This window comes from Arachis hypogaea, chromosome 7, assembly GCF_003086295.3.
Source record: "Arachis hypogaea cultivar Tifrunner chromosome 7, arahy.Tifrunner.gnm2.J5K5, whole genome shotgun sequence".
NCBI classification, from domain to species: Eukaryota; Viridiplantae; Streptophyta; class Magnoliopsida; order Fabales; family Fabaceae; genus Arachis; species Arachis hypogaea.
In genome coordinates this window covers 52164470-52187916 of record NC_092042.1, presented here as the reverse complement: position 1 = coordinate 52187916, position 23447 = coordinate 52164470, and the positions used below count along the sequence as shown (strand labels likewise).

The following is a 23447-nucleotide window of genomic DNA, read 5'->3' as shown; positions in this document are numbered from 1 at the left end:
CTTCAAGAAATTCTAAATTGATGAGATGGCATCATGACGAATGCAATAAATATGGGACTTTGCGATATCCTGCAGATTCTGAAGCATGGAAAATTTTTGACAATTCTCATGAAGAATTTCCTAAAGATCCTCGCAATGTTCGTTTAGGATTAACTGCTGATAGATTTAATCTATATAGTAAAATACAAAGTAAACATAGCACATGGTCAGTGATTTTAATGCCATATAACCTTTCACCATGGCTGTCTATGAAGCAATAGTTTTTTATTTTGTCGTTACTCATTTCCGGACCAACAACGCCTGGAAATAATATTAATGTTTTCTTGCAACCTTTGGTAGAAGAGCTAAAGAAATTCTGGGATGATGGAGTGAAAACCTATGATGCCTTTGATAAGAAGACATTTAATATGAAAGCAGCACTCATGTGGACAATACATGCTTTTCCAGCATATGATAACTTATCTAGTTGGTGCACTTATGGTGAATTTGCTTGCCTTTCTTGCAATATAAACACTTATTTTATAAGACTCACAAAAAGTCAAAAGTATTGCTACATGGGTCATCAACGCTTCTTGAAGTCTAATCATAAATATCGAAATGATGCCAGGTCTTTCGATGGGACTAAAGAATCAAGAGTTGTACCTGGTCTAATATCAGGGTCATCAGTTTTGAATCAAACTAGAGGCATAAATTTTTTCCTTGGTAAGCTTGGTGAAAATGTTAGTGGGGTGAAACATTTCTCCCTCCTTCTTATTTCTCAATGTCTTCTACTGAAAAGAAGTTGTTTTATGAAGTACTAAAAAATGTTAAGCTTCCACATGGCTATGCATCTAATGTCTCTTGTTGCATTTGGAAATAGAAAATATTATGACTAAAATCTCATGATTGCCATGTTATAATGCAAGAACTTCTTCCACTTGCTTTACGAGGAATAGTAGATAAAAAGATGAGCTTTGTTTTGATCAAATTGTACACATTCTTTCAAGGGATATGCAGTAAAAATCTTGAAGTGAAAAAATTAACACTACTTGAGGAGAAGATTGCCTTAATATTGTGTGACATGGAAAAGCTCTTCCTCCCATCATTTTTTACAATTATGTTTCATTTGGTTATTCATTTAGCAACTGAAGTTAAAATTGCAAGTCCGGTCCAATATCGCTGGATGTATCCAATAGAAAGGTGCGGATAATTATATATATTAGATTTAAATTGTAGGTTCAGTCCATTTTCATATATAGTAGAATAATATTAACTTATGTTATAGGTATTTATGTACTTTAAAATCCTATGTTTGAAATCAAGCATGTCCAGAAAGTTCTATAGCAGAGGGATATATTTCAAATGAGTGTTTGTCATTTTGCTCACTATATATAGAAGGTGGGAATTCAAGATCTTATTGGTCAACAAAAAAAAAATAGAGATTGAGCATGAGGCTGATCAAGAAGGATGCCTTTTTCCTTCTATTGGGAAGCCATTTGACAAAGAAGAAGCATTTCTAATGGATGATAAAACATGGTTGCAAATCCATCGATATGTGCTCTTCAATTGTGCTTCTAAAATGGTTGAAGATTATAGAAAGTAAGTGATCATCTAGCTCTCTTTATTGTTTTCCATATATAACATTATTAGTGACATATGTATGGGTCACATGTACAGTAAACATATTAGTGAGATCAAGAGAACACATTGCAAGCGTTGTCTTTTTCCACATCAACTTGATCACTTGCATTTTAATTCATTTCATGCATGGTTCAAGGATGAAGTAAGTAAAGGATTTAATTATTATTTTTTGGTTAATATCAGGTTACTTTCTCAAAAGTTTATAGCTTCTATATTATTTTCTGATTATATTAACAAGTTGGATATCACATTTGGTACGCAAAGTAATATAAGAACCCTTTCACGATGTCCAAATTACATTGCAAGACAATTCAAAGGTTTTGATTTGAATAATGGGTATTAAAACCTGAAAACACTTAACACACATATCACATCATCGAATAGTAATAAGAGAGGATTAAAAATAGTGAATTAAAGGCCAAATAAGCATGTTTTCAATCATAACACAAAATCGGGAAGGAAAATGTAAAACATGCGAATTCAATGAATAAGTGTGAGATTAGTGGATAAAATCTTCTCAATTAAGCACAAGATGTACCACGAAATAGTGGTGCATCAGGTATCGATTTCGAATAAAGAAGCATGAAGAGTCCAAGGCAACACAAAATTCTAGTGTCATAGTTGTCTCAAAGGTGATTAGCTATGCAAGTGCAAGTGACAATGCTCCCAAGTCGGAAAATATCAATTATTATAGAAGATTGACTGATATTATGGAGTTAAATTACTTTGAAGAATTTAAAGTTGTCTTGTTTAAATGTGACTGGATTGACATAACCCAAGGTAGAGGAGTTAAGAAAGATGAATTGGATTTTACACTAGTGAACTTTTCACCCTTAATACATATAAGTGATCAAGAGAGTGATGAACCTTTTGTATTTGAAAACCAAGCTCAACAAGTGATATTTGTGAAAGATTCTCATAATCATGAATGGTTTATCCATAGGCTAATTAGTCCTCGAAACATATATAATATGGGAGAAGAGAAAATCATGCAGTTTTAGCAATTAAGGCAAAATGATAACGGTGACTTAACTTTGTTAGAGGAAATTCATCACTTTGATAATGAGAATAATGATTGGGTTAGAAGTGGGGTTAATGATATAGTAATTGATCATGGACATTCACCAAATCAAACTAATGACAATTCTGAGTAAGTTAGGTAATATTTTGAGAATTCTTACATTTTGCATTCTCATTTTCTATATTTTTCTTATTTTTATTTATTAATTATATATTTTTTTATTTAGAGAGGTGTATCAGGTGACTTGCATTTTTCTACACATGCTCATTTGGGGAGGTGTTGGAACACGCATGGAGAAGCAGATGCAACCCTTACTTTGATATATAGCTCTTACTTTGATGTTTTGAATTTTGACCTTTGAGTTTGAAGGATCTTTTATGTCTTAAGATTGATTACTTATTCTGTTCATTAATGTTGACCTAGGAAGTTTATATGTTATTTTACCTTTTTCTTTTCTCCATCATGAAATGACATTCATGTTAGTAAGAATATGATTTTTCTGATAAAGCTAGTATAATATAATTTGATTCACTTTACCCTTGTCCTGCTATTACATGGAAGCTTTGGAAACTCAGGTTAGAATCCTTGAGTTCTGTTTGTTGATAATTTTTTTACTTTTTCGTAATCTGTTTTTTGTTTTGTTTTGTTAAATGTAAAGGTTTTATACTTTAATTTTTATTGACTTTGTAGGATATGGATGCATCAAAGAAGAACTATAAAAAATCATATATATGGAAAATAATTTCGAGTCAAATAAAAAGGAAAAACATAAGAAGAGAAAGAGAAGGCATGAAATTAATGGGGGAAGCTACAAGAAATTCGGAAGAAGAGGGCTTCACCAGTAGAAAAAAGAAGAGAAAGAGATTGGAAGAAATCAGTGCTTCAACAGCAAGCAAAAGACAAAAACTTATTGAGGATAATGATCTTGAGAGTGCCGTCTCAAGTACAGTATTTAAGAGTGTCTAAAAAGAGTCGTGTCAGATTTGTTGAAGAGGAAAATTATGCTGATAAAGTGCTGCCTTTTATGGAGTAACTATTGAATGATGAGGATTCGTCTCAATCTCCCAATATTTTTAATAGTATAAATTGAGCAAGATGAAGAATTAGGTGATATTATTATTACTTTAAATATGATATTATATTTTTATATTTATTTTCACTGAATAATTGCATTTTTTTAGGTCATCCAGAGGCAAAGAGGGTTAGAGGACCTACATTATTGAAAAAAATTTTGGAACATGCCTCATGAAAAGACAATTGATGTGCAATTTAATAACCGCAACCAAGCTATAAGAAAAAAAGACAGAAAATTTGTTAGTTTTCTTGGTATTCTAGCTAGAACTCCTTCAATAATGCCTTTAAACATAGATGACTGGAGATGTTATGATAAAGAGGAGAAAAATAAGTTGCTGAAAATTGTGAAGGTAAGAATTTATTATTTTTAATAGATTCTAATTTAATTTAATTTGATTCATTAAGAAATTGCTTGAACATTTTGTAGAAGTTTTCTATCCCAGTACGTGGTGATGAATTTGTAAAAAGATCAATTGAAAAGAAATGAAAAGATTATAAATGTGACTTAAAGGGTATAAATTTGGGACAGTACAAAACTAAAGATGTTTTATTGAAGAAATGACCGGAACGAATCCCAAGAGATCAATGGATTGGTCTTGTCTCATAGTGGTTCTCTGATAAAGCAAAGGTACTTTGAAAGGCTTAACTAACATATAAATATAAGATAAATATTATTACTGAATCTGATAAGGGTTGTCTTCATTTGTTTTATTAGCATTTCTTTATTTTTTAATTCTAATTCTGCCATAACTACAGCATATTACTCAGGCCAAAGTAGATTCTATGAACATGCATGGAGAAATAGAACTTACTATTTTACTAAAACTGTATAGATATAGAAAATAGAAAAATAGAAAAATAATGGCATGTGTGTGTAACAATGTATTTTACTAATCCATAATGTGTTATGATAGAAACGTACCCAAATAAATAGGATTATTAGGGCAAAGCAAAAAATGCCTCACACAGAAGGATGAACTGGTACTTATGCGTAATTTTTATTTCAGATATTTTATAAAATAATGCATTATTTTTTTTCTGGAACCATTAGCAACGCAACACAGTATATATAATATGTGAACACTGAAAATTTTTCTTTTTTGAACATTTGTACATTTGCACTTCTCTTTTGACTTTGTCATTTTGTTAGACTAAGGATGAAATCAAACCTTCACGAGTAGAGATTTTTCTTAAAATTCATAAAAGGAGTAAGGATGATAGACCATTGGATAAAGAGTCTGCAAAAGCAGCGGTAAAATTTATGAATTTGTATCTTCTTCTTGTTGTGATTGAAAAGTATAAAGGAATTAAATCATGCATTTAGTTCTAAAATAGGAACATACATGTATCCTCCTTTTTAGTTTCACTCAATTGTAACATTTAGTTTTTTCTATATAGGAACTAATTGAAGAGAAGTTGAACAATGGTGAGCTATCTAATGAAGAATCTATTAATGGTGTTGCTTGGGAAGGAGATGTTTACTCTCAAGTATTGAAGAGTGATAGAAGTGGTTACGTACGTAGTTTAGGACTTGGTCCATCACTTTTTTTATTGTGAGGTAATAAATCATCTTATGGTAAATTTGCTTCAGATGCTTTAGCTAATGAAATTGCTCAAAAATTACAACAAGAAATAAAGGTGCCAAAGGAGAAACATGAAGAAGAAATAAAGTTGATGAAAAAAAATCAAAATAAAATATTTGTTGAATTATCTTTTACGAAACAAGTTTTGTGTAAGTTTGTTTCAACAGGTTCATTTATGATTCAAGATTTCAATAAAAATTCTTTTATGCAGGTAATTTTTGAAATTTAAATTTTTTTCTTGTGAATTGTTTTTTTATTTGACATCATTGCATTTATTAGGTTCCTGATGCTAATAGTGGTCATGAGTTAGCACCATCCACACTTAAAATCAGGTTCGATGCTAATAGTTGTTTTCTTGAAGGATTATATCTTTATCTATTATTGTTTAGATCCAGCACTAATTAACTAATACCGTATATAATATTATACCAACTGCTCATTAAGATCACTTTTCTTTTTTTGTTTGCTTTCCTTTAATTTATGTTTATGAATCATTATACAAAATTTCTTCATCCATAAAATTCTTTTGCTACGTGTATATGTATAAATTCTGAAATGTCTATACAGAAAAGTGGTGTTTGAATTGAATTTGAAGTAGTATCTATTGAGGGTATAAATTACGTATAGGAACAATTGTCATTCATTTTTAGGTGGCTTTATTGAAATTGCAAACATGATTCTGGGTAATGTGCTGATAGTGAATGTGAGCATGTGAAATTGTAAATTGTGACTTGTAACAATGAGCATGAGAGGAATGGTGGCCAACTTTTATGGTGTTCGATGTTATAAACTTAGATATTGTAAAAGTGAGTGGAATTGTATAGGATTTGAATTGCAATTTGATAAATAGCAAGACTTAAATCGAGTGTAGCTAGTGAAGTTTTTGAAATATGAATGCGGTAAATGAAAAATTATGTTTCAGATATACTGTTTCAGTATTTTGGCAACATATAAAAAAGAGATCAATGATTTTTGTTCTTATTCCCTTTAGATTATTGAACAACGGTTTATGACTTGATTCAAAATATAAGCAAAATAATTAAACACTTTGTAAAGTAATAAACTGAATCTCAAACACCTCTTCTTTTTTCATTTTTCCAAAACTTCTAAGTGAACCAATTGTTTCCTTCGTTAATTGGCTAACATGTTGGTGCATATCTATTCATTTTGTTGTTTAATAGACATTGGAATTTATGAATTTTGTGGCATTTGGTATAAGAAAATGGATAAAAAGTCAAGTGGTAGATCTAACTATTAGTTTACTTCACTCAGATATAACTCAACCATTGCTTTTGAGTGTGCACCCTCTGCCTATTTCTTTTGACATTGTATGATTCTTGTTTTTTAAATTTAATTTATATTTGGATGGTGTTTATAGTTTTATGAATTTTAAAATAAGCATTGGAACATTAACTGAACTTATATTTCAATATGTTATATATGCAGATGGTGTTATAGGAATTGGTATTATTGTAACTGTTATGGGATTCATAGTTGGTGGCCTTGCTGTAGTATTGGCCTAAAAGAATTGAGTATATTTTGAATTTTTTTTTGCAAAACGTATTCAAAGTCAATGAAATGACAAAAAATCTCTATTATGTATTGACAAATACTGCTTTTAATATTCTAGTTTGTCAAAAGGAGCGTTTTAATAGAAAGCTTATTTTAAATTTTTTCGGTCAAAATTTAAAGACAAATTATCATCATTATTATTATTATAGAAAAAATATAGGTTGTTAGTTCTAATAAAGTGAGTATAATTAAAAAAAAGTCTTTAAGATCTTAGCGGCAATAGTAATGGCGGCTAAAAGTGAATAATTTTATAATTTTAGAATTTTTTTAGCGGTAATAGTAATGACAACTAAAAGTGAATAATGTTGTAATTTTAGAATTATTTTAGTGGCCATATAAATTCCCAAGAAAATGGCCGCTAAAAGTTATATATTTTTTGCGGCCATTAAAACAGTCTTTATCAACAAATGTTATAATAGCCACTAAAAATTTTTAGCGACGAAGCATAAAACGACTAATGTCAAATTGTCGGTAAATATATTAGCGGCTATTTTTATTACCTCTAAAAAAAATAAATGGTCGCTAAAAGTGATTATTTTTATAGTGTAAATATTATTTCTCATCTTATAAATGTTAATAAAATTCACTGTGAAAAAAATTAAATTAATATTATATCCTTAAAACATGAATTGTATTTGATAAAAAATTCAATAAAAGTAAATTTTTTTTAACTCTATTAAAAGACATTAAATTTTTAAAATTACCTTTACCATCGTGATCTTTAATCTCTTGAAATCCTAACTTTTCCTAACAATATCTAAAAAATAAAACTCATCTTTGAGCCTGTCTTCAATAACAAAAACTCACACGATATGACTTCATCTCTGAACTCTATTATTTTCATCTTATCTTATGTAGACGACATCATCATCATTCAGTGATCCATCCAATTCAAATCAAATCCAATCTTCAGTCCTATGATTTCTTCTTTAAAAATTTGAAGATTTAAAGTTGTATCATTGTATGTGTTGTTGGCACACTGCAGTATTTGATGATAACAAAGTCTAATTTATCCTTTATAATTAGCAAAGTGTGGCTGTTTATGCACTGGAAAACTATAAAATGTATTCTTCAATATTTAAAGAGAACTAAGGAGCATGGTTTAATTTGTGTCTAGATTGTGTGTTTATTTCCGAGGTCTTGCAGAAAGTATAGTGAGAATTTGTTACAACAAGTTGTAACTTAGCATTCTGATATCTATAGATAGTTATAGTCTGATTTAGAAAGTTATGGATATTAAGACTTAAGTAGTGGCTGATGATATACAAGTGTACGTGTATAGTAGATTAGTTCACAAGAATCAATACACTATTCTTTGCTTTTATGTTTCTCTTTCTCAACAACACAGTTTCTTGCAATCCAAAATTATTTCTCATCTCCTCAGGAACTCCATTATGTATAACCCTAAGCTAAGTCTTTATTTTTTTGAAATAAGCAAATTATATATATCTTTCTATTTTATGATGGGATTGTTTGGATGTCATTAAATTAATAAAAAAAAGTTTTTTAATGAAAAATATTTTTTTTACATATTTGATAAATTTATAGTAATAAAATTAAAGTATTAAAAAAATAAAAAATATTTTTAAAAAATTATGACTTATATTTTTTTAAAAGAGTTTTTTTAAAATATAATTTTTACATAATAAATAAACAAAAAAATATTTTTATATTATTATACTTAAAAATATAATTGATAAATAAAAGGATATTTTTGTATGAAATATCTAAATATAAAATTATTTTTATTTTTTTATAAATTTTTTTATAAAATAACTCAAAAAAATATTTTATTAAAAATTTACCCATACAAACCTATATAAAGCAAGTAATATACAAGTACAACAAAAAGTTAATTATTAGAACTTGGGAATCCAAATGATTTAAGAAAGGAAATTAGGTCATCACTTGACCAAGAACATCTTCAGCCAATAAGCAGAATATTTGAGATATCTTCGCAAATTGTTCCTGAAATCCACATAAATGAGGCCAAATCGAAAAGTGTACCCAGCATCCCATTCAAAATCGTCAAGAAATGACCATGCATAATAGCCTTTCACGTTAACCCCATCTCTGCGTACAAATTAGAGTGAAAAAAATAGTTAATGCAAAAATCTTCAATGGTTAAACTATATATATATATATATATATATATATATATATATATATATATATATATATATATATATATATATATATATATATATATATATATATATATATATATATATATTGAACAAAGTAACAATATTAATAATAAAATTTTTTTGAAGTATTTTAATAAATACAATGGAAAGAAAACATTATCAACTTTTTATCTTTTTAATATAAAATATACATTTTCATTTTCATTTAATTTAAAACAAATTAAAATCCACTTTATTTTGATTCTCACTTTATTGCCTGAAGAAGAGATTTGAGATGACCATCATGGTATCTAATCCTGATACTATCTTTCAAGGCCTCTTTGATTGGCTTTGAAGCATTATTTGCTTCTGCTACACCTGTAAAATAATTTTGATACCAAAATAATATTAATATTGCTAATAATTATAATTTTTGGAAAATAAGAATTGAATGGCTTGAACCTAAGTTCGGGAACAAGTGAGTTAGCTTCGTTTGTAGTTGTTTATTTATTTATTTTTTCTAAACACAAAAACATGGACAGATAAAAAGACTATTCCAAAAATAGTGCATGCATAGCCTCGTTAAAATATGGTGAGTTCTATGGTATCTTTTTTTATGGTGTTTAAATTGTCTAACTTGCTTTTAAAAATAAAAAATAAAATATTTAAAACAAAAAATAAAATATTTAAAATTTATTAAATATTATCTATTTGCTTTTTTTGGTAAGTTAGACACAATCTCAAAAGTATCATAACATTCACCTTAAAATATTCTCTAGCAACCACCTAGCAAGAAATGTATTGAAAAAAAAAAACTAAAAATGAAGTTAGGAATGAGCATCCTTAACCTGCAATGAAGGACTAAATTCATATAGGTATTTTAATTTAAAACACAATATTTGTCTACAGTGAAGAATTGTTTAATGTTTATATAAATTTTAACATATCAATCCTTTGACTGCCCTTAATGATACAAATTATACACAACAAACTAAACTTATTTCATGAATGGAAAGAAGCATTGAGAATTGTGAAAATTAAGTTTTATCATGATATTAAATATGTAGTTATGGAGGTCTAAGTTGTCTATAATAGAATTCTAGATAAATTATAATTAATTGCCAAGACAAATTTAAAACTGAATAATAAAAATGTACCATTTTCAGTAATGTAAATCGTTGGATTCTTATAGTTGTCCTTTATGTATAACAAAAGATGGTGAAGTCCCTTTGGATAAATGAATAGCCAGTTCAAAGCGGTCTGCACAATCATGAAAATTTTGGTAATGTTATTTAGAAACTTTGTCCAGTAACAACTAACTTTTTCTGGTTTTGTTTTCTTTGGTAACAACTTTTTTTTCTAACTCTTGATAATCATTTTGAAAATAATAGTAAAAAGAAACATAAAAAATGAAAGAAAGTGTGAGCAAAAGAATTGTTACATGATAAAGGCTCCATAGTGCAGCAGTGATATCAGATAAAAAGGATTAGCTAGTAAAACTGAAGTTAGTTAGGTTGTTAGTGTGTTATACAACTAGTAATCGATGCAGCAAATCAACTATAAAGATTAGTTAAAAATTGTATATAAATCTAGTGATATAGCTAGTTGAGGGTTAGTTTTCTTTAGATTAATTTTATATGAAATGAAATTAGATTCTTTCTTCTCTCCCTTTCTTTTCTCTTTGATAGTTAATCCTTCTTCTTGTTCCTTAATTTTCTCTTGTTTCGTTATCTTTTTTTCTCTTCTCTTCACATTTGAACTCACTTCATAGAGTTGACGAGAGTTGTTCTGTTTCATCCATGGCAATTTTAACATGGTGCAGTGAGCATGGACTGAAGTAGAGACTTCGATCACGAGATAAAGTGTGGAAAGTCCTGATATAAAGAATCGTATAACTATAGAAGGATCTTGAGTAAGGAAGCTCGGGATCTGACGGTAGAATTTGACAATTCTCAGAAATTGAAGTTTTTTTTTTGAGAAATTAAAAAATTGAAGTTTTTCCTTTTGTTTGACATTCACCAGAAATGGCAGAATAAGTGCCGCAGAGCATTGACATTCAAGTTCTTGCAAACCTATTGGATCAGGTTAATCAACTACAATCAGCTACAAGCCGAGTGAACGTGAATCCAATCATGGATCCAGTGAGTCCTTATTTTCTGCATCTTGGAGAAAGTCCAGGAATGCCTTTAGTTTCAATAATTTTTGGTGCGAACAATTATCATGCATGAGAGAGAGCTATGTGGAGAGCGTTAAAGTCAAAGAACAAATTAAAGTTTGTTGATGGTTTCATTACTAAGCCAACACAAAAAGACTTTTTATTTGAGGGATGGGATAGGTTCAACACCTATATTGTGTCTTGGTTGAACCTTTTTTTGAGTCCAGAGATAGCGTAAAGTGTCATCTGGATGAACAATGCCGCTAACAATTGAAATGCACTGAAACACAGATATTATCAGGTGACTTGTTTCAAATTGCGAAATTTCAAGAAGAGTTGTTTGCAACCAAACATGGTGATTTGAGTATCACTCCATATTTCAACAAATTAAAGGGGCTTTGGGAGGAATTAAATAATTTTTCTCTTGTACCAGCTCGTAAGTCTTGTGTTGGAGAGTGTGACTGTGGTCTTGATAGTGTAAAAAAACACAAAGAAGACATGTGTGTGGTTAGGGGGCTAAGAGGCCTCAATAATTAATATGTTGTTGTGAGATCACAGGTAATGCTCGTAAAGCCACTTCCCCACGTTGATGTTGTGTTTTCGTTACTTTTGCAGCAAGAACGACAAAATGTGGAATCACTTGAATGTAGAACCTTGATGGCCAACTCAGATACAAAGTCGAATTTTTCAATGAACCACCAAGCAAGCTCAAACATGAGAGGGGGAAGAGGCTTCAGAGGTAGAGGCAGTAGAACTACTTATGGAAGAGGCGGCCGATCTCAAAGTTACAAGTAGTGCATTTTCTGTGGAAAGAGTGGCCACATTGAGGACACATTTTATAGAAAACAAGGTTTTCCACCCTATTTGAGAGCTGGAAATGGAGGAAGCATAATCAACAACATAATTGCTGATGAGCATGATGAAAACGTCAGCAATGCACCTCAGGAAGTTCAACATGACTCCAAGATCTCATTTTTTGTAGATTAAAAGTTGGCATTATTGACACTTCTAGAGAAGCAAAAACCACAACAACAAGGTCATAATCAAATCACTACAGTACCATTTAGCCAATGTATTGCATTCATCATGTCATTAGTTACTTTTAGTCATTGCTCTTGGGTCATTAACTCAGGAGCCATTGACCATGTCTCATATTCAATTAGTGCATTTAAAAGCTTGTACCACATTAAACTTGTGCATATAAACCTACCTAATGGAACACAAATTGTCACAGATATAGCTGATCCATACATTTTACTGCCCAACTTCAATTAGTACATGCATTGTTTGTCCCAAAATTTATGTTCAATTTGATATCAATATCGAAGTTGACTAACGATATGAAATACAAGTTCATTTTTTTATGATTCCAATTGTAAGATACAGAATCCAATTTCCAAAATGAGAATTAGAGTAGTTGAACAAAGAAGGGGATTATATGCATTTGAGAATTTAAGACCAGTCACAACAATAAATGTCACATCAGCATTGTCATATATGGTCTTATCTCACAATTCTGGTAAAGATGTTTCAGAAGCAATTTGGTATATTAGACTAGGCCACATACCATCTTAGAGAATACATGTGATGCAGAAATCATATAGTTTTTTGAAAAATAAAGGTTACATTGGACCCTATGACTCATGTCAATATGCTAAACAGAAATGACTTTCTTTTTCTTCTAGCATGTTTAAGTCTGTGAATTTGTTTGAGTTAGTACACATGGATATATGGGGATACATTGGAACATTTTCTATTAGAGAACACAAATATTTCTTGACTGTATAATTGATAACAAAAGTTAAGATACTTGGATTTTTTTTCATAAAATCAAAGGCTGAGATAGCTGCTCTTGTGTAAAATTTTATAAATCTTGCTTAAACACAATTCAATGTTTCTATGAAAAAGATCAGAACTAATAATGACATTGAATTCAAGTTAAACTCTTTCTATAATTCCAAAGGCATAGTGCATCAAACAACCTGTATTGAGACTCTTCAATCAAATGAAATTGTAGAAAGGAAGCATCAACACATTTTAGAAATAACTAGAACATTAATGTTTTAAGTAAACATGCCAAAGGGTTTCTGGACATATGCACCAGCACAAGCTATTCATATTTTTAATCACACACCTAGAATTCTATTACAAAATGTTTCTCCATATGAAATTTTAAAAGGAAAATTACATGAGATTGACTATATCAGGGTGTTTGGTTGCTTGGCATATGCTGCAGCCTTGACTGCTCATGGAAAGAAACTTTGATAAAGGGCCGAAAATGTGTATATCTTGGACATAAACCAGGGACAAAGGGCTATTTTCTATTTGATCTATCAACTAGGGATATTTTTCTCTCTAAAAATGTTGTTTTCTATGAAAATGTTATGCCTTTTTCATTAGATGCATTCTCTGATCCTGGTCAAGCACAAAAGCACACACCAACTAATATGCCTACTATATTCACAGATCCATTTGACATCACTTACAATACATCTTTAAAGAATCCATTGCATAACACTGTCACATGTTCACCTGCATCACAAACAAATGTTCTAGATACCATATTGCATAATCATGCATCCCATCCTGATTACATTGCTTCTGATTTAAGTGAGTTTCTAGAGCAATTAGCTCTAATTATTACTCATGATCATGCTCTCTTAGATGTATTTCTCAGAGGCTCATAATTTGAAGCCTCAGGAGTAATTCATCAAGATCACACTAGTCTTAGAAGATCAAATAGGACAAGAAGGCCTCCAACATACCTGAAGGATTTTCATTGTTTGATGTCTTTTACAACAAATTCAGCTACTCCCAATTCTTTTTTATAGTATCCTGCTTCACAAGTAATTATCTCACTAAAGACAGACCCATTAGCTAAACCCATGCATGGAGAACCTAAGAATTATGATGATGCTATTACAGATGCTAATTGGAAGTCAACCATTGATAATGAATTTCTTGACTAAAGAATAATAAGACCTGGACTTTGACTAAACTCTCTGATAGTAAAAAAGCAGTGGATTGTAAATTGGTCTTTAAACTCAAACTTAACCCGAATGGCTCCATAGGAAGGTACAAGGGGCGGCTTGTGGCCCAGGGTTTCTCTCAAACTCGTGGAGTGGACTATAAGGACACTTCAGTCCAGTGATAAAAATGAATACATTTAGACTTGTGATGGCTATTTCGGCTGTAAAGCAGTGGCATTTACACCAATTGAATGTGAACATAGCATTCCTTCATGATGATTTAAATGAAATAGTCTTCATGAATCCTATACCAGGATTACAACTTTCAGAACTAGGCTTGATTTGCAGATTGGACCACTCTCTCTATGGATTGAATCAAGTGAGTAGACAGTAGAACACTAAGCTTGCAACATCCCTCACCAGTCTGGGCTATGTACAATCCAAACATGATTACAGCATGTTTACCAAGATTAATTCAAAACATATTACTGTAATTTTGGTGTATATTGATGACCTTGTGCTAGCAGGTGATGATCTTAAGAAAATCAACCATATCAAACAGTACCTCCATAGCCTCTTCAAGATCAAAGATCTTGGTGAACTCACCTATTTTCTTAGCATAGAGATTTCCAGAGGCCAAAGGGGAATTGCCATTTGCCAACAAAAATAATGCATTGATCTTTTTATGGATTATGGCATGCTGGATGCCAAATCAGAGTCGACGCCTATGGACTACACCACACATTTATCGAAGAGCTCAAACACTGCCCTTGAATCAACTTCAGAGTATCAAAGACTTATAGGGCAACTGCTCTACCTTACCAACACTTGACCAGAGCTTTGCTATGCAGTGGCAAAACTCAGTTAGTTTCTTGATTGTGCGACAAACAAACACTTTGAGGCAGCTTTTGGGATCCTCAAGTATCTCAGGAGTGCACTAGCCATGGGTTTATTCTTCTCAACTAACAGATTTACTCCCATCAGGATTCTCTAACAGTGATTGGAGGACATGTTCTAATTCACGAAGATCGATTATAGGGTATTATTTTTATCTAGTTATTCAATCATTTCCTGAAAAAGCAAGAAACATGATACAATTGCTACATCATCGTGTGAAGTAGAATATAGGGTCCTTGTAGCAACAACCAAGGAGGCACAGTGGCTAAGTTTCATACTAGAAGAGTTGAAGGTAGATCAGAGGAGACTGATAACAATCTATGGAAATAGTCAGTCAGCTCTGCACATAGCCGCTAATCCCATCTTCTATGAATGGACAAAGCACATTAAGATTAATTACCATGATGTGTAGGATAAATGGAAAAAGGGAGTGACGAAATTGCTCCCAATTTCCATTACTGAACAAACAGCTGATATCTTGACAAAAGTCCTTGACCCCAATCCGTTTGAGCTTGTCACGCCAAACTTGGATTAATCGAGGTATCCAATTCAAGTTTGAGAAGGAGTGTTACATGATAAAGATTTCATAGTGCGACAGTTATATCAGATAAAAAAGATTAGTTAATAAACTAAAGTTAATTTGGTTATTAGTATGCTATGCAACTGGTAACCGGTGCAACAAGTCAATTATAAAGTTTAGTTAAAGATTTTTTTTTCCTTTTTTTTCTTTCATAGTTGATCCTTTTTCTTATTCTTTATTTTTCTCTTGCTTCATCCTTTTTTTCTCTTCTCTTCATATTTGAACTCACTTTACAAAGTTGATGAGAGTTATTCTATTTCATCCCTTAATTAATTTTCAAATATTGTTCAACAATAAAATTTTTTAATTATGAATTATTTTGTAGTTATTAGAAAAAGCTAATATAATCAAATTTGATAGTAGCTTTTCTTTTTCAAAAAGATTATAAATAAATAAATAATAGCGCATAATAAAATATGAAGAAAAAATTATCATACTGGAGTTCCAACAGCTACGCCACGCCTCACCGCTGTAAGGGGAAAAAAATCTGCTTTAGTTGATAGTTCACATCTCAAAATGCAATCCAATAAAGTAATTAATGCAATTTATGTTGTTTGAAATAGGCCAAAGGAGGTCTTGTAATTAGTGGCGGAGCTTCAGAAAATTTTTTGGGAGATCAAACAGGTTTTTTAACACAAAATGTATAATAATAGTAAAATTAAACTAAAATTTGGTTAAAAATATTTAGTGACCTTTTTTATCCAATAAATATATTAATTTCTTTTTAATTCTTTAACAAAAAACTTTTCTTTCTTAGAAAATTTATAAGCATGAACATATTTATGAATCAAATTCATCATATTATTAACATATTACAAGCTAAGATAAATTTTAAAAGACAATATTAATGTAAAAAATTAATTTTAAAGATATGAAATATATAGAGGTTTTTTTATATTTAAATTAAATAAATTTAATATTTATCAAAATATGTAATTCATAAAATATTTACTAATTTAAAAACAGTTACATATCTTAGGTAGTGAGATAAAATGATTATAAAAAACACAACCTGAACTCACTATCTAGAATAAGTAACCGTGTTTAAAAATAAATAAATCGATTGCATCCGAAATGTATACAAATTGCACATTTGTTCATAAATCGGATACGCAGTATCATAGATTCGTATTATAGTATTTGTATTATTGTACTTGTATGATTACTTAGTAACGTATCTAGGGTACTAAGTACTCGATATATGACAAATGTGCAGTTTATATGTATTTCAGGTGCAACTGATTTATTTGTTTTTAAATACTGTTACTTATCCTGGATACTGAGTCACTAGATTGTGTTTTTTATGATCTTTGTGTTTCTGTACTCGAGATATATAATCCTATTTAAATTAGTAAATACCCTACAGATTATACATTTCGATAAATATTAAATTTCACATTTCGATAAATATTAAATTTATTTAATTTAAATATGAAAAAGGCAATATATAAAATATCTCAATATTATTTCATGTTTTTTTTAAATAATTTACATTACTAAATTGCACAACAAATATTCTAAAAAAAAGAAAAGAATGATTTTTTACTTTCTTTGAAAAAATTGTGAAAAAAGTAAGAAAAGAAGAGGAGAATATAAAACTCTACTATTTGAGCATTGTTAGAAATAAAATTTGAACCCACAATCCCATAAAAAAATAATTTTATTAAGATAGCCAAATCAACCATAAAAGGTTTTATATTATCATATGTATAATTCCTAGTTTGTAAATATTTTGGGGCTATAAGTTTCCATTGTCAATACTAAGATTCTCTTCTACCTGTGATAATTAGATTTTTTTTTTTGTTTTAAATAAGTAAAAGACACTTTGAAAATAAAAAAGTAAAAAGAAACATATGGTAGTGTTTTGCCACATTTACTTACTAGAGAGAACAGTATGCATATCGGTTAAGAAACTCTGGTTGACAGTGTTTGTCGACAATGCATTTTCTGCAAAATTGGTGGTGTAATAATTAACACCAAGAAAATCAAATGAGCCCTTTACATATTCTGATTCATGTTTCTTGAACTTGGGGAGTCTGCTGCCCACTAAAGATCTCATACTCTCTGGATAGTCACCATATGTAATTGGATGAGCAAACCTGAATTTTTTTTAATTAATACTTTTCAAATAATGTTCAATTACAATTGTTTTGAGTTATAAAAACAAGGTTAAAAGTTAAGTAAACTACATAGGCTTCCAAAGTAATATATCAAGGGAATTAATTATTTACTTGTTGAGATTTTCTCTATCTTTTTTATTTTATTTTGAGTAAATTTTAAAATAACGAATGCTGATAAATTTAACTATGAATAAACTAAACTAATTTTATATTTATAAAATATGATTTATATGTGATAAAAATATTCAAATATTAATTTTGTTTATAGACAAATTTATTAATATTCTAAATTTTTATGAGAAAAACTGATAATTTTTCATCTTCCATAGATAGAAAATTAATGTTTGTTATTCATGAATCAATTTGTTAATATTCTAAATTTTTATGAATAAAAATAATAATTTATTCTTTTATTTTAATATAAGTAATATAATTAATACCATCCAAACCAAAAGTCCAGAGCCCGTTTAGCAGCTTTGCGATCAGCAGCACTATTTGATTTTGGTTCCATCCAATGAGTCACTAAGGTGATTCCAATTTGTCCTTCTTGATAAGCCTGTTTATATAAGTATATATAACCATTCATCAATTAAATTTCTTAAAGTATACAACAATTAATAACAAACAAGTAAATATATAGAACATGGCTTTTCGTTTAATTAAAAAATGCTTTAATTAAAAGATTTTTTAAATTTATATAACTCAATCTGATATAGGATAAAAGTCATAATTCAGTTTATCTGTTTTAATATTGTCATAAAATTACTTCTTTTAAAAATTTATATTTATACAAAAAATATATATATAATTATATTTTTAATATGTCACTTTAAAAAAAATTCAGTTTGTTTAAATTTTTATCTAAATATTTTTCTTTATTAATTTTACCGTTTCTTTTGGTTCTAACTAACTATGAAAGGAAAAACTATCTAACTCCTGCTATAACGGTCACTTCTTGATTCTTGATTTCTTATTTAACACTACCCTTTGTCACAATTAGGTGTATCATTACAAATGGAAGAGTAATTAGATCTCCAAAAATTTTAAAAACAGATATTTTAGTTTCTAAAAAAATTAATACATAAATTATAATTTTTAAGATTTTATTTCAATAGATAAATTAGTTCTCAATTCATTTTTTGATAGAATAATTATCTAGATCAGTCTCTAAAAATTTTAAAAGCAGATATTTTAGTCTCTAAAAAAAATTAATACACAGATCAATCTTCAATATTTTTTTTGTCAGACATAACAGCTTCTCGTTCATTTTATTTTTACTATCTGTCGACCTTTATTATTATTAACTTAGTTTTGTACATGTAGATGATGACACTAGCATATTAATACACTCTTTTCGTTCGAAACAAGTAAAGTGAATAATGATACTTTAAAATTTAAATTAAAATATTTTCTTTTAATACAAACATGTTTTTAAAATAGAATATTTTTTATTATATTAAATACAAAAATATCAAATAATTTCAACCTTAAATTTTTTATAGAATAATCTCTAATAATTTTATTAAATATTATTATTATTATTGAATGAATATATATACATATATACAAACATACAATATATATATATATATATATATATATATATATATATATATATATAAAAGAATCTAATTTAATGAATAAATTTATTATTATTGTTGTCTAAAATTATAAAAAATTATGGTACAGCATTATTCTGTAATTAATAATAAAAATAATAATTTTATTTTTTTTGAGATAGAGGATTGTTATGCCTGACGAAAAAAAATATTGGAGATTGATCTGTATCTTAATTTTTTTGGGGACTAAAATGTCTGCTTTTAAAATTCTTGGGGACTGATTTGGGTAATTACTCTGTCGGAAAATGAATTAGGGACTGATTTGTCTGCTGGAGTAAAATCTTGGGGATTGATCTGTGTATTAAATTTTGTTGGGACTAAAATGTCCATCTTTAAAATCCTTAGGGACTGATTTGGGTAATTACTCTAAATAGAATAAACTTCCAAAATGATACCTAATAATTTATATCACTAACAAAAAAACTCCGAAAAATGCTAACGATAAATAAGGTTACGAAAGATTTAAAAACACAACAAAAGGAACTATATATTAAATATATATTAAAAAAAGGATTTTAGAGATCATATTTTGATATAAATTTTTGTAATTATTATTAGAAAAATAAGATCTTTTCATTCTTAAAATTTGTTAATTTTATGTTGATGAGTTTGGAAAACTCAGATTTATTTTGATGATGAACAAACATTATTGAAATGATTGATTGCAAAATTATTAATTATGATTTTCATATAACATGTGTTGATTAATAATTTTGCTATGCAAGTGTTTAATATTGGGCCGAAAAAGAAATTCTGGTGCAAGCCCAATATACTTATAAACTTTCAGCCCTGATGTTAAAATGATCATAGTGGCTGAAATAATGTGTTGTTAATTGGGCCAGCAATTATGATACAAGCCCAAATTAAATGTCTTGATACAGGACCAAAACTTGCTTGGTCCGAAATCAAAAGGAAATGGGTACAATGCACTTCTTTAACTAAAACCCATTTCTTTAAACATGTTACAAGCTTCCAACGGAATTCACTTTTAGTGGAATTCAAAATTTCACTAAAGTAAATTGAATACATGCATGGGAACTATGAGAGAGAAAGTGTGAATGACATGATTGATTGTATTGAAGATGCACGCTACTCAGTATAGAGGAAAAACTCCATTTCATTTAATTTATTCTATTTCAAAACTTCTTTAATTTATTCTATTTCATTTAATTGCTTTCCTTTCAAACTCCATCTTCTCTCTCATTTCTTTCTTTCTTTCGGTCAATATCCAGTAAGCCGTGGAAGCTACTTTAAGCTACCAAAAGTAAAGAAAAGCACGTCTCAAGACCATCATGATGATGGCAAGAAAATATAACAAAATAAAAGTATGTTGTAGCTGAGATTGTCACCAAAAATGGTAAGATTTGGTGAGGTAATCTCGAGCTCTTCATAGCCAAAAAGAAAGAAGAAGATTCGGCCAGCAAGAAGTAAATCCTTGGAGGTATGGCTTGTCTCTGATTCTGCTCAACCACCACAGGAAGTAGCTAGAGTGGCGAAATGATGGAAGAGGCAGAGATTGGAGCAGATGAAGTCATCATCATCATGAAGCATCAAGGGCCAGAAATTTATCTTGGAGAGCAAGCCAAGGATGGAGAGCTCGAATTGATGAAGAGTGATGACCAAGGAAGAACTAGAGGTATTTGCATGTTGGGTTTTGCATGAGTTATCTCTTCTCTCTCTGTGGCCGAACCGGTTCTGTTTTGAAGGAAAAGAAGTTAAGCTTGGTTTTGGTTTCAATTGTGAAGGCTTCTCCTCTCTATAAAAGGGGTGAATAGTCACGGTTTGATTCAAGGAGTTAGAAGTAAGCAGTGAGAGTGCAAGGCACAGGATTCTCATAGCTACCTGAACTTACAGATTTTCTTCTCCTTCAATGTATTCTGTTTTGTATTTTTCTGTTTAATTTTATCATGTCTTGAGTCTCATGGAAAAAGGCAAACAGTGAGGTTTGTATGAAAAAGCCATAGAGCAGAAAAAGGCAGAGAGTGCAAAATTAAAAGAAAAAGCCATAGATGTCTTAGAGTTCCTTTGTACGTCTATGTTGTGTTTCATGATTCTGTGGGAATTCCCTTGTAAGTTGGGTTAGCACTTTACAGTTTGTAATCAGGATGATTATAGTAAAATTCCATCATAGTTGTGATGAAGACTGGATGTAGGTTGCATTGCACTTAGCAGCTGAGCTAGGATATATCTGGGTGTAATCTTCTTTCTCTACTACTCCATTTCTGTTTCTACTGCACAGGAGCTAAAACCAAAAATATCTCATGCCAAGTGACGAGACAAAAAATAAAAAGTCTCGTGGCTAGGGACGAAACAAAAACAGAAAAGTCTCCTCAAAGACTAGAAAGCGTAATCAAGCAAAAATGGGGCTAAGATTCAACTCCTCCTTCTCTTAGCTACTGAAACCATCAATTGGTATCAGAGCTTGGTCTCAAAGAGATCAAGCTTTGTAGCTTGGAGAAAAGATCCTCATGGCAGAAAGCAGTGGCTCAAATCTGGTGTCTTACAACCTTACAGAAGGACAGTCAAGCAACAGACCGCCTCTTTTCAATGGGAAAAACTATACCTATTGGAAGGAGAGAATGAAGATTTTTGTGCAAGTAGTAGACAACAGACTATGGAAAATTATCCTAGAGAGTCCTCAATTTCCAATCAACACAAGTGCGGAAGGAGTAGTCACTCTTAAACCGGAAGTAAGCTGGACCGAAGAAGATAGAAAGAAAGTAGAGCTAAATGCCAAGGCTGTAAATTTACTCAACTGTGCTATCAGCTTTGAGGAGTACCAACGGGTATCACGATGCACAACGGAAAAGAAAATCTGGGACAAGTTGCAAATCACTCATGAAGGAACCACCATTGTAAAGAAGACTCGGATAGACATGTTAAACAGGGAGTATGAAATGTTTGCAATGAAGGAAGGAGAATCTATTGATGAACTGTTCGAACGGTTCAACACCATCATTGTTGGCTTGGATGCTATGGGAATAACACATTCCGATCTGTGCTTGTGAGAAGAGTGCTGAGATGTCTCACTAAAGAGTGGGAAACAAAAGCTTTAATTATCTGTGAGAGCAGCAGCCTTGATTCCATAACATTTGATGATTTGAGAGGAAACCTTCTTGCTTTTGAAAACACTTATTTAGAAAAGGAGTCAAAAAAGAAAGGAATTGCTTTTTCTTCTGTAACTAACCCCCTGGATGATGAATCCAGTGATAACTCCTCTAAAAATGAATTTGTGTTATTTGCCAAAAAATTCAGGAAAATGGTGAAGTTCAAAGGCAAAGGCAGCAGCTCAAGAAAAATGAAGAAAGACCTTAGCAAAGTAACTTGTTACAACTGCAAGGAAATGGGACACTTCAAATCTGACTGTCCTAAGTTAAAGAAGGAAGAGAAGCAAAAAAGGGGGAAGAAGAAGGGTCTGATGGCATCATAGAGAGACTTGGAAAATGACTCAGACAGTGATGAAGAATCTGAGACCAAGTCACAGCCTTGTCTCATGGCAAATCATATAGATCAGGTATTCTTTCAAAACCCTGATACTAAAGACCTTCATCTTATGATAGATCACCTCTCTAAAAAAATAAGATGCTTTCTTCTTGATAATCAAGATCTTGAACAACAAATTACCATCCTTAAAACGGAAAATGATTTTCTCAAAGAAAAGCTAAGGGAGGCCAAAACTGCTTGTGATATTGTGGAAGAAAATAAGCAGTTGAAAGCTCAACTTAGAAGTTGTGAAAGTGATCATTCGATAGTTGCATATGTAAACTGTTTTAAGGAAAATGAAGAGTTGCTGAAAAAGGTTAAAAGTCTTGAAAATGACTTAACCAAATTTACTCAAAGTTCTGAAAATTTAAATCAAATATTGGCTAGTCAAAAACCACTCTTTGATAAAGCTGGTTTGGGGTTTTATAAATCTGATAAGAAACCTTCCTTTAAAGATAGATCTTCTTCATCTAATGACACAATGTTTCAAGATCCCACTTACTTTAACAAAACAGCAACTCCAAGGTTTTGTAGGTTATGTAACCGAAGCGGTCATTTTTCCGTTCAGTGTTTCTTTGGTGAAAGAATGATTGGTGATAAAGTTTACAAAGTTATTTTTTATTACAAT

General features: G+C 30.2%; 1 protein-coding gene across 1 annotated transcript in view; it reads right to left on the bottom strand.

Moving 5' to 3' along the window:
* Positions 1–8643: 8643 nt before the first annotated feature.
* LOC112703052 (vicianin hydrolase) overlaps positions 8644–23447 on the bottom strand; it is a 40114-nt gene continuing 25310 nt past the window's right edge. Inside the window, exons 8-13 of the mRNA XM_025754359.3 lie at positions 18158–18273; positions 17479–17696; positions 16035–16066; positions 10154–10256; positions 9266–9374; positions 8644–8943 (exon numbers count right to left, since the gene is read on the bottom strand). Of these exons, the coding sequence (XP_025610144.1) occupies positions 8775–8943; positions 9266–9374; positions 10154–10256; positions 16035–16066; positions 17479–17696; positions 18158–18273 (747 nt within the window). The 3' untranslated portion in view covers positions 8644–8774. The remainder of the gene's footprint in view (positions 8944–9265; positions 9375–10153; positions 10257–16034; positions 16067–17478; positions 17697–18157; positions 18274–23447) is intronic.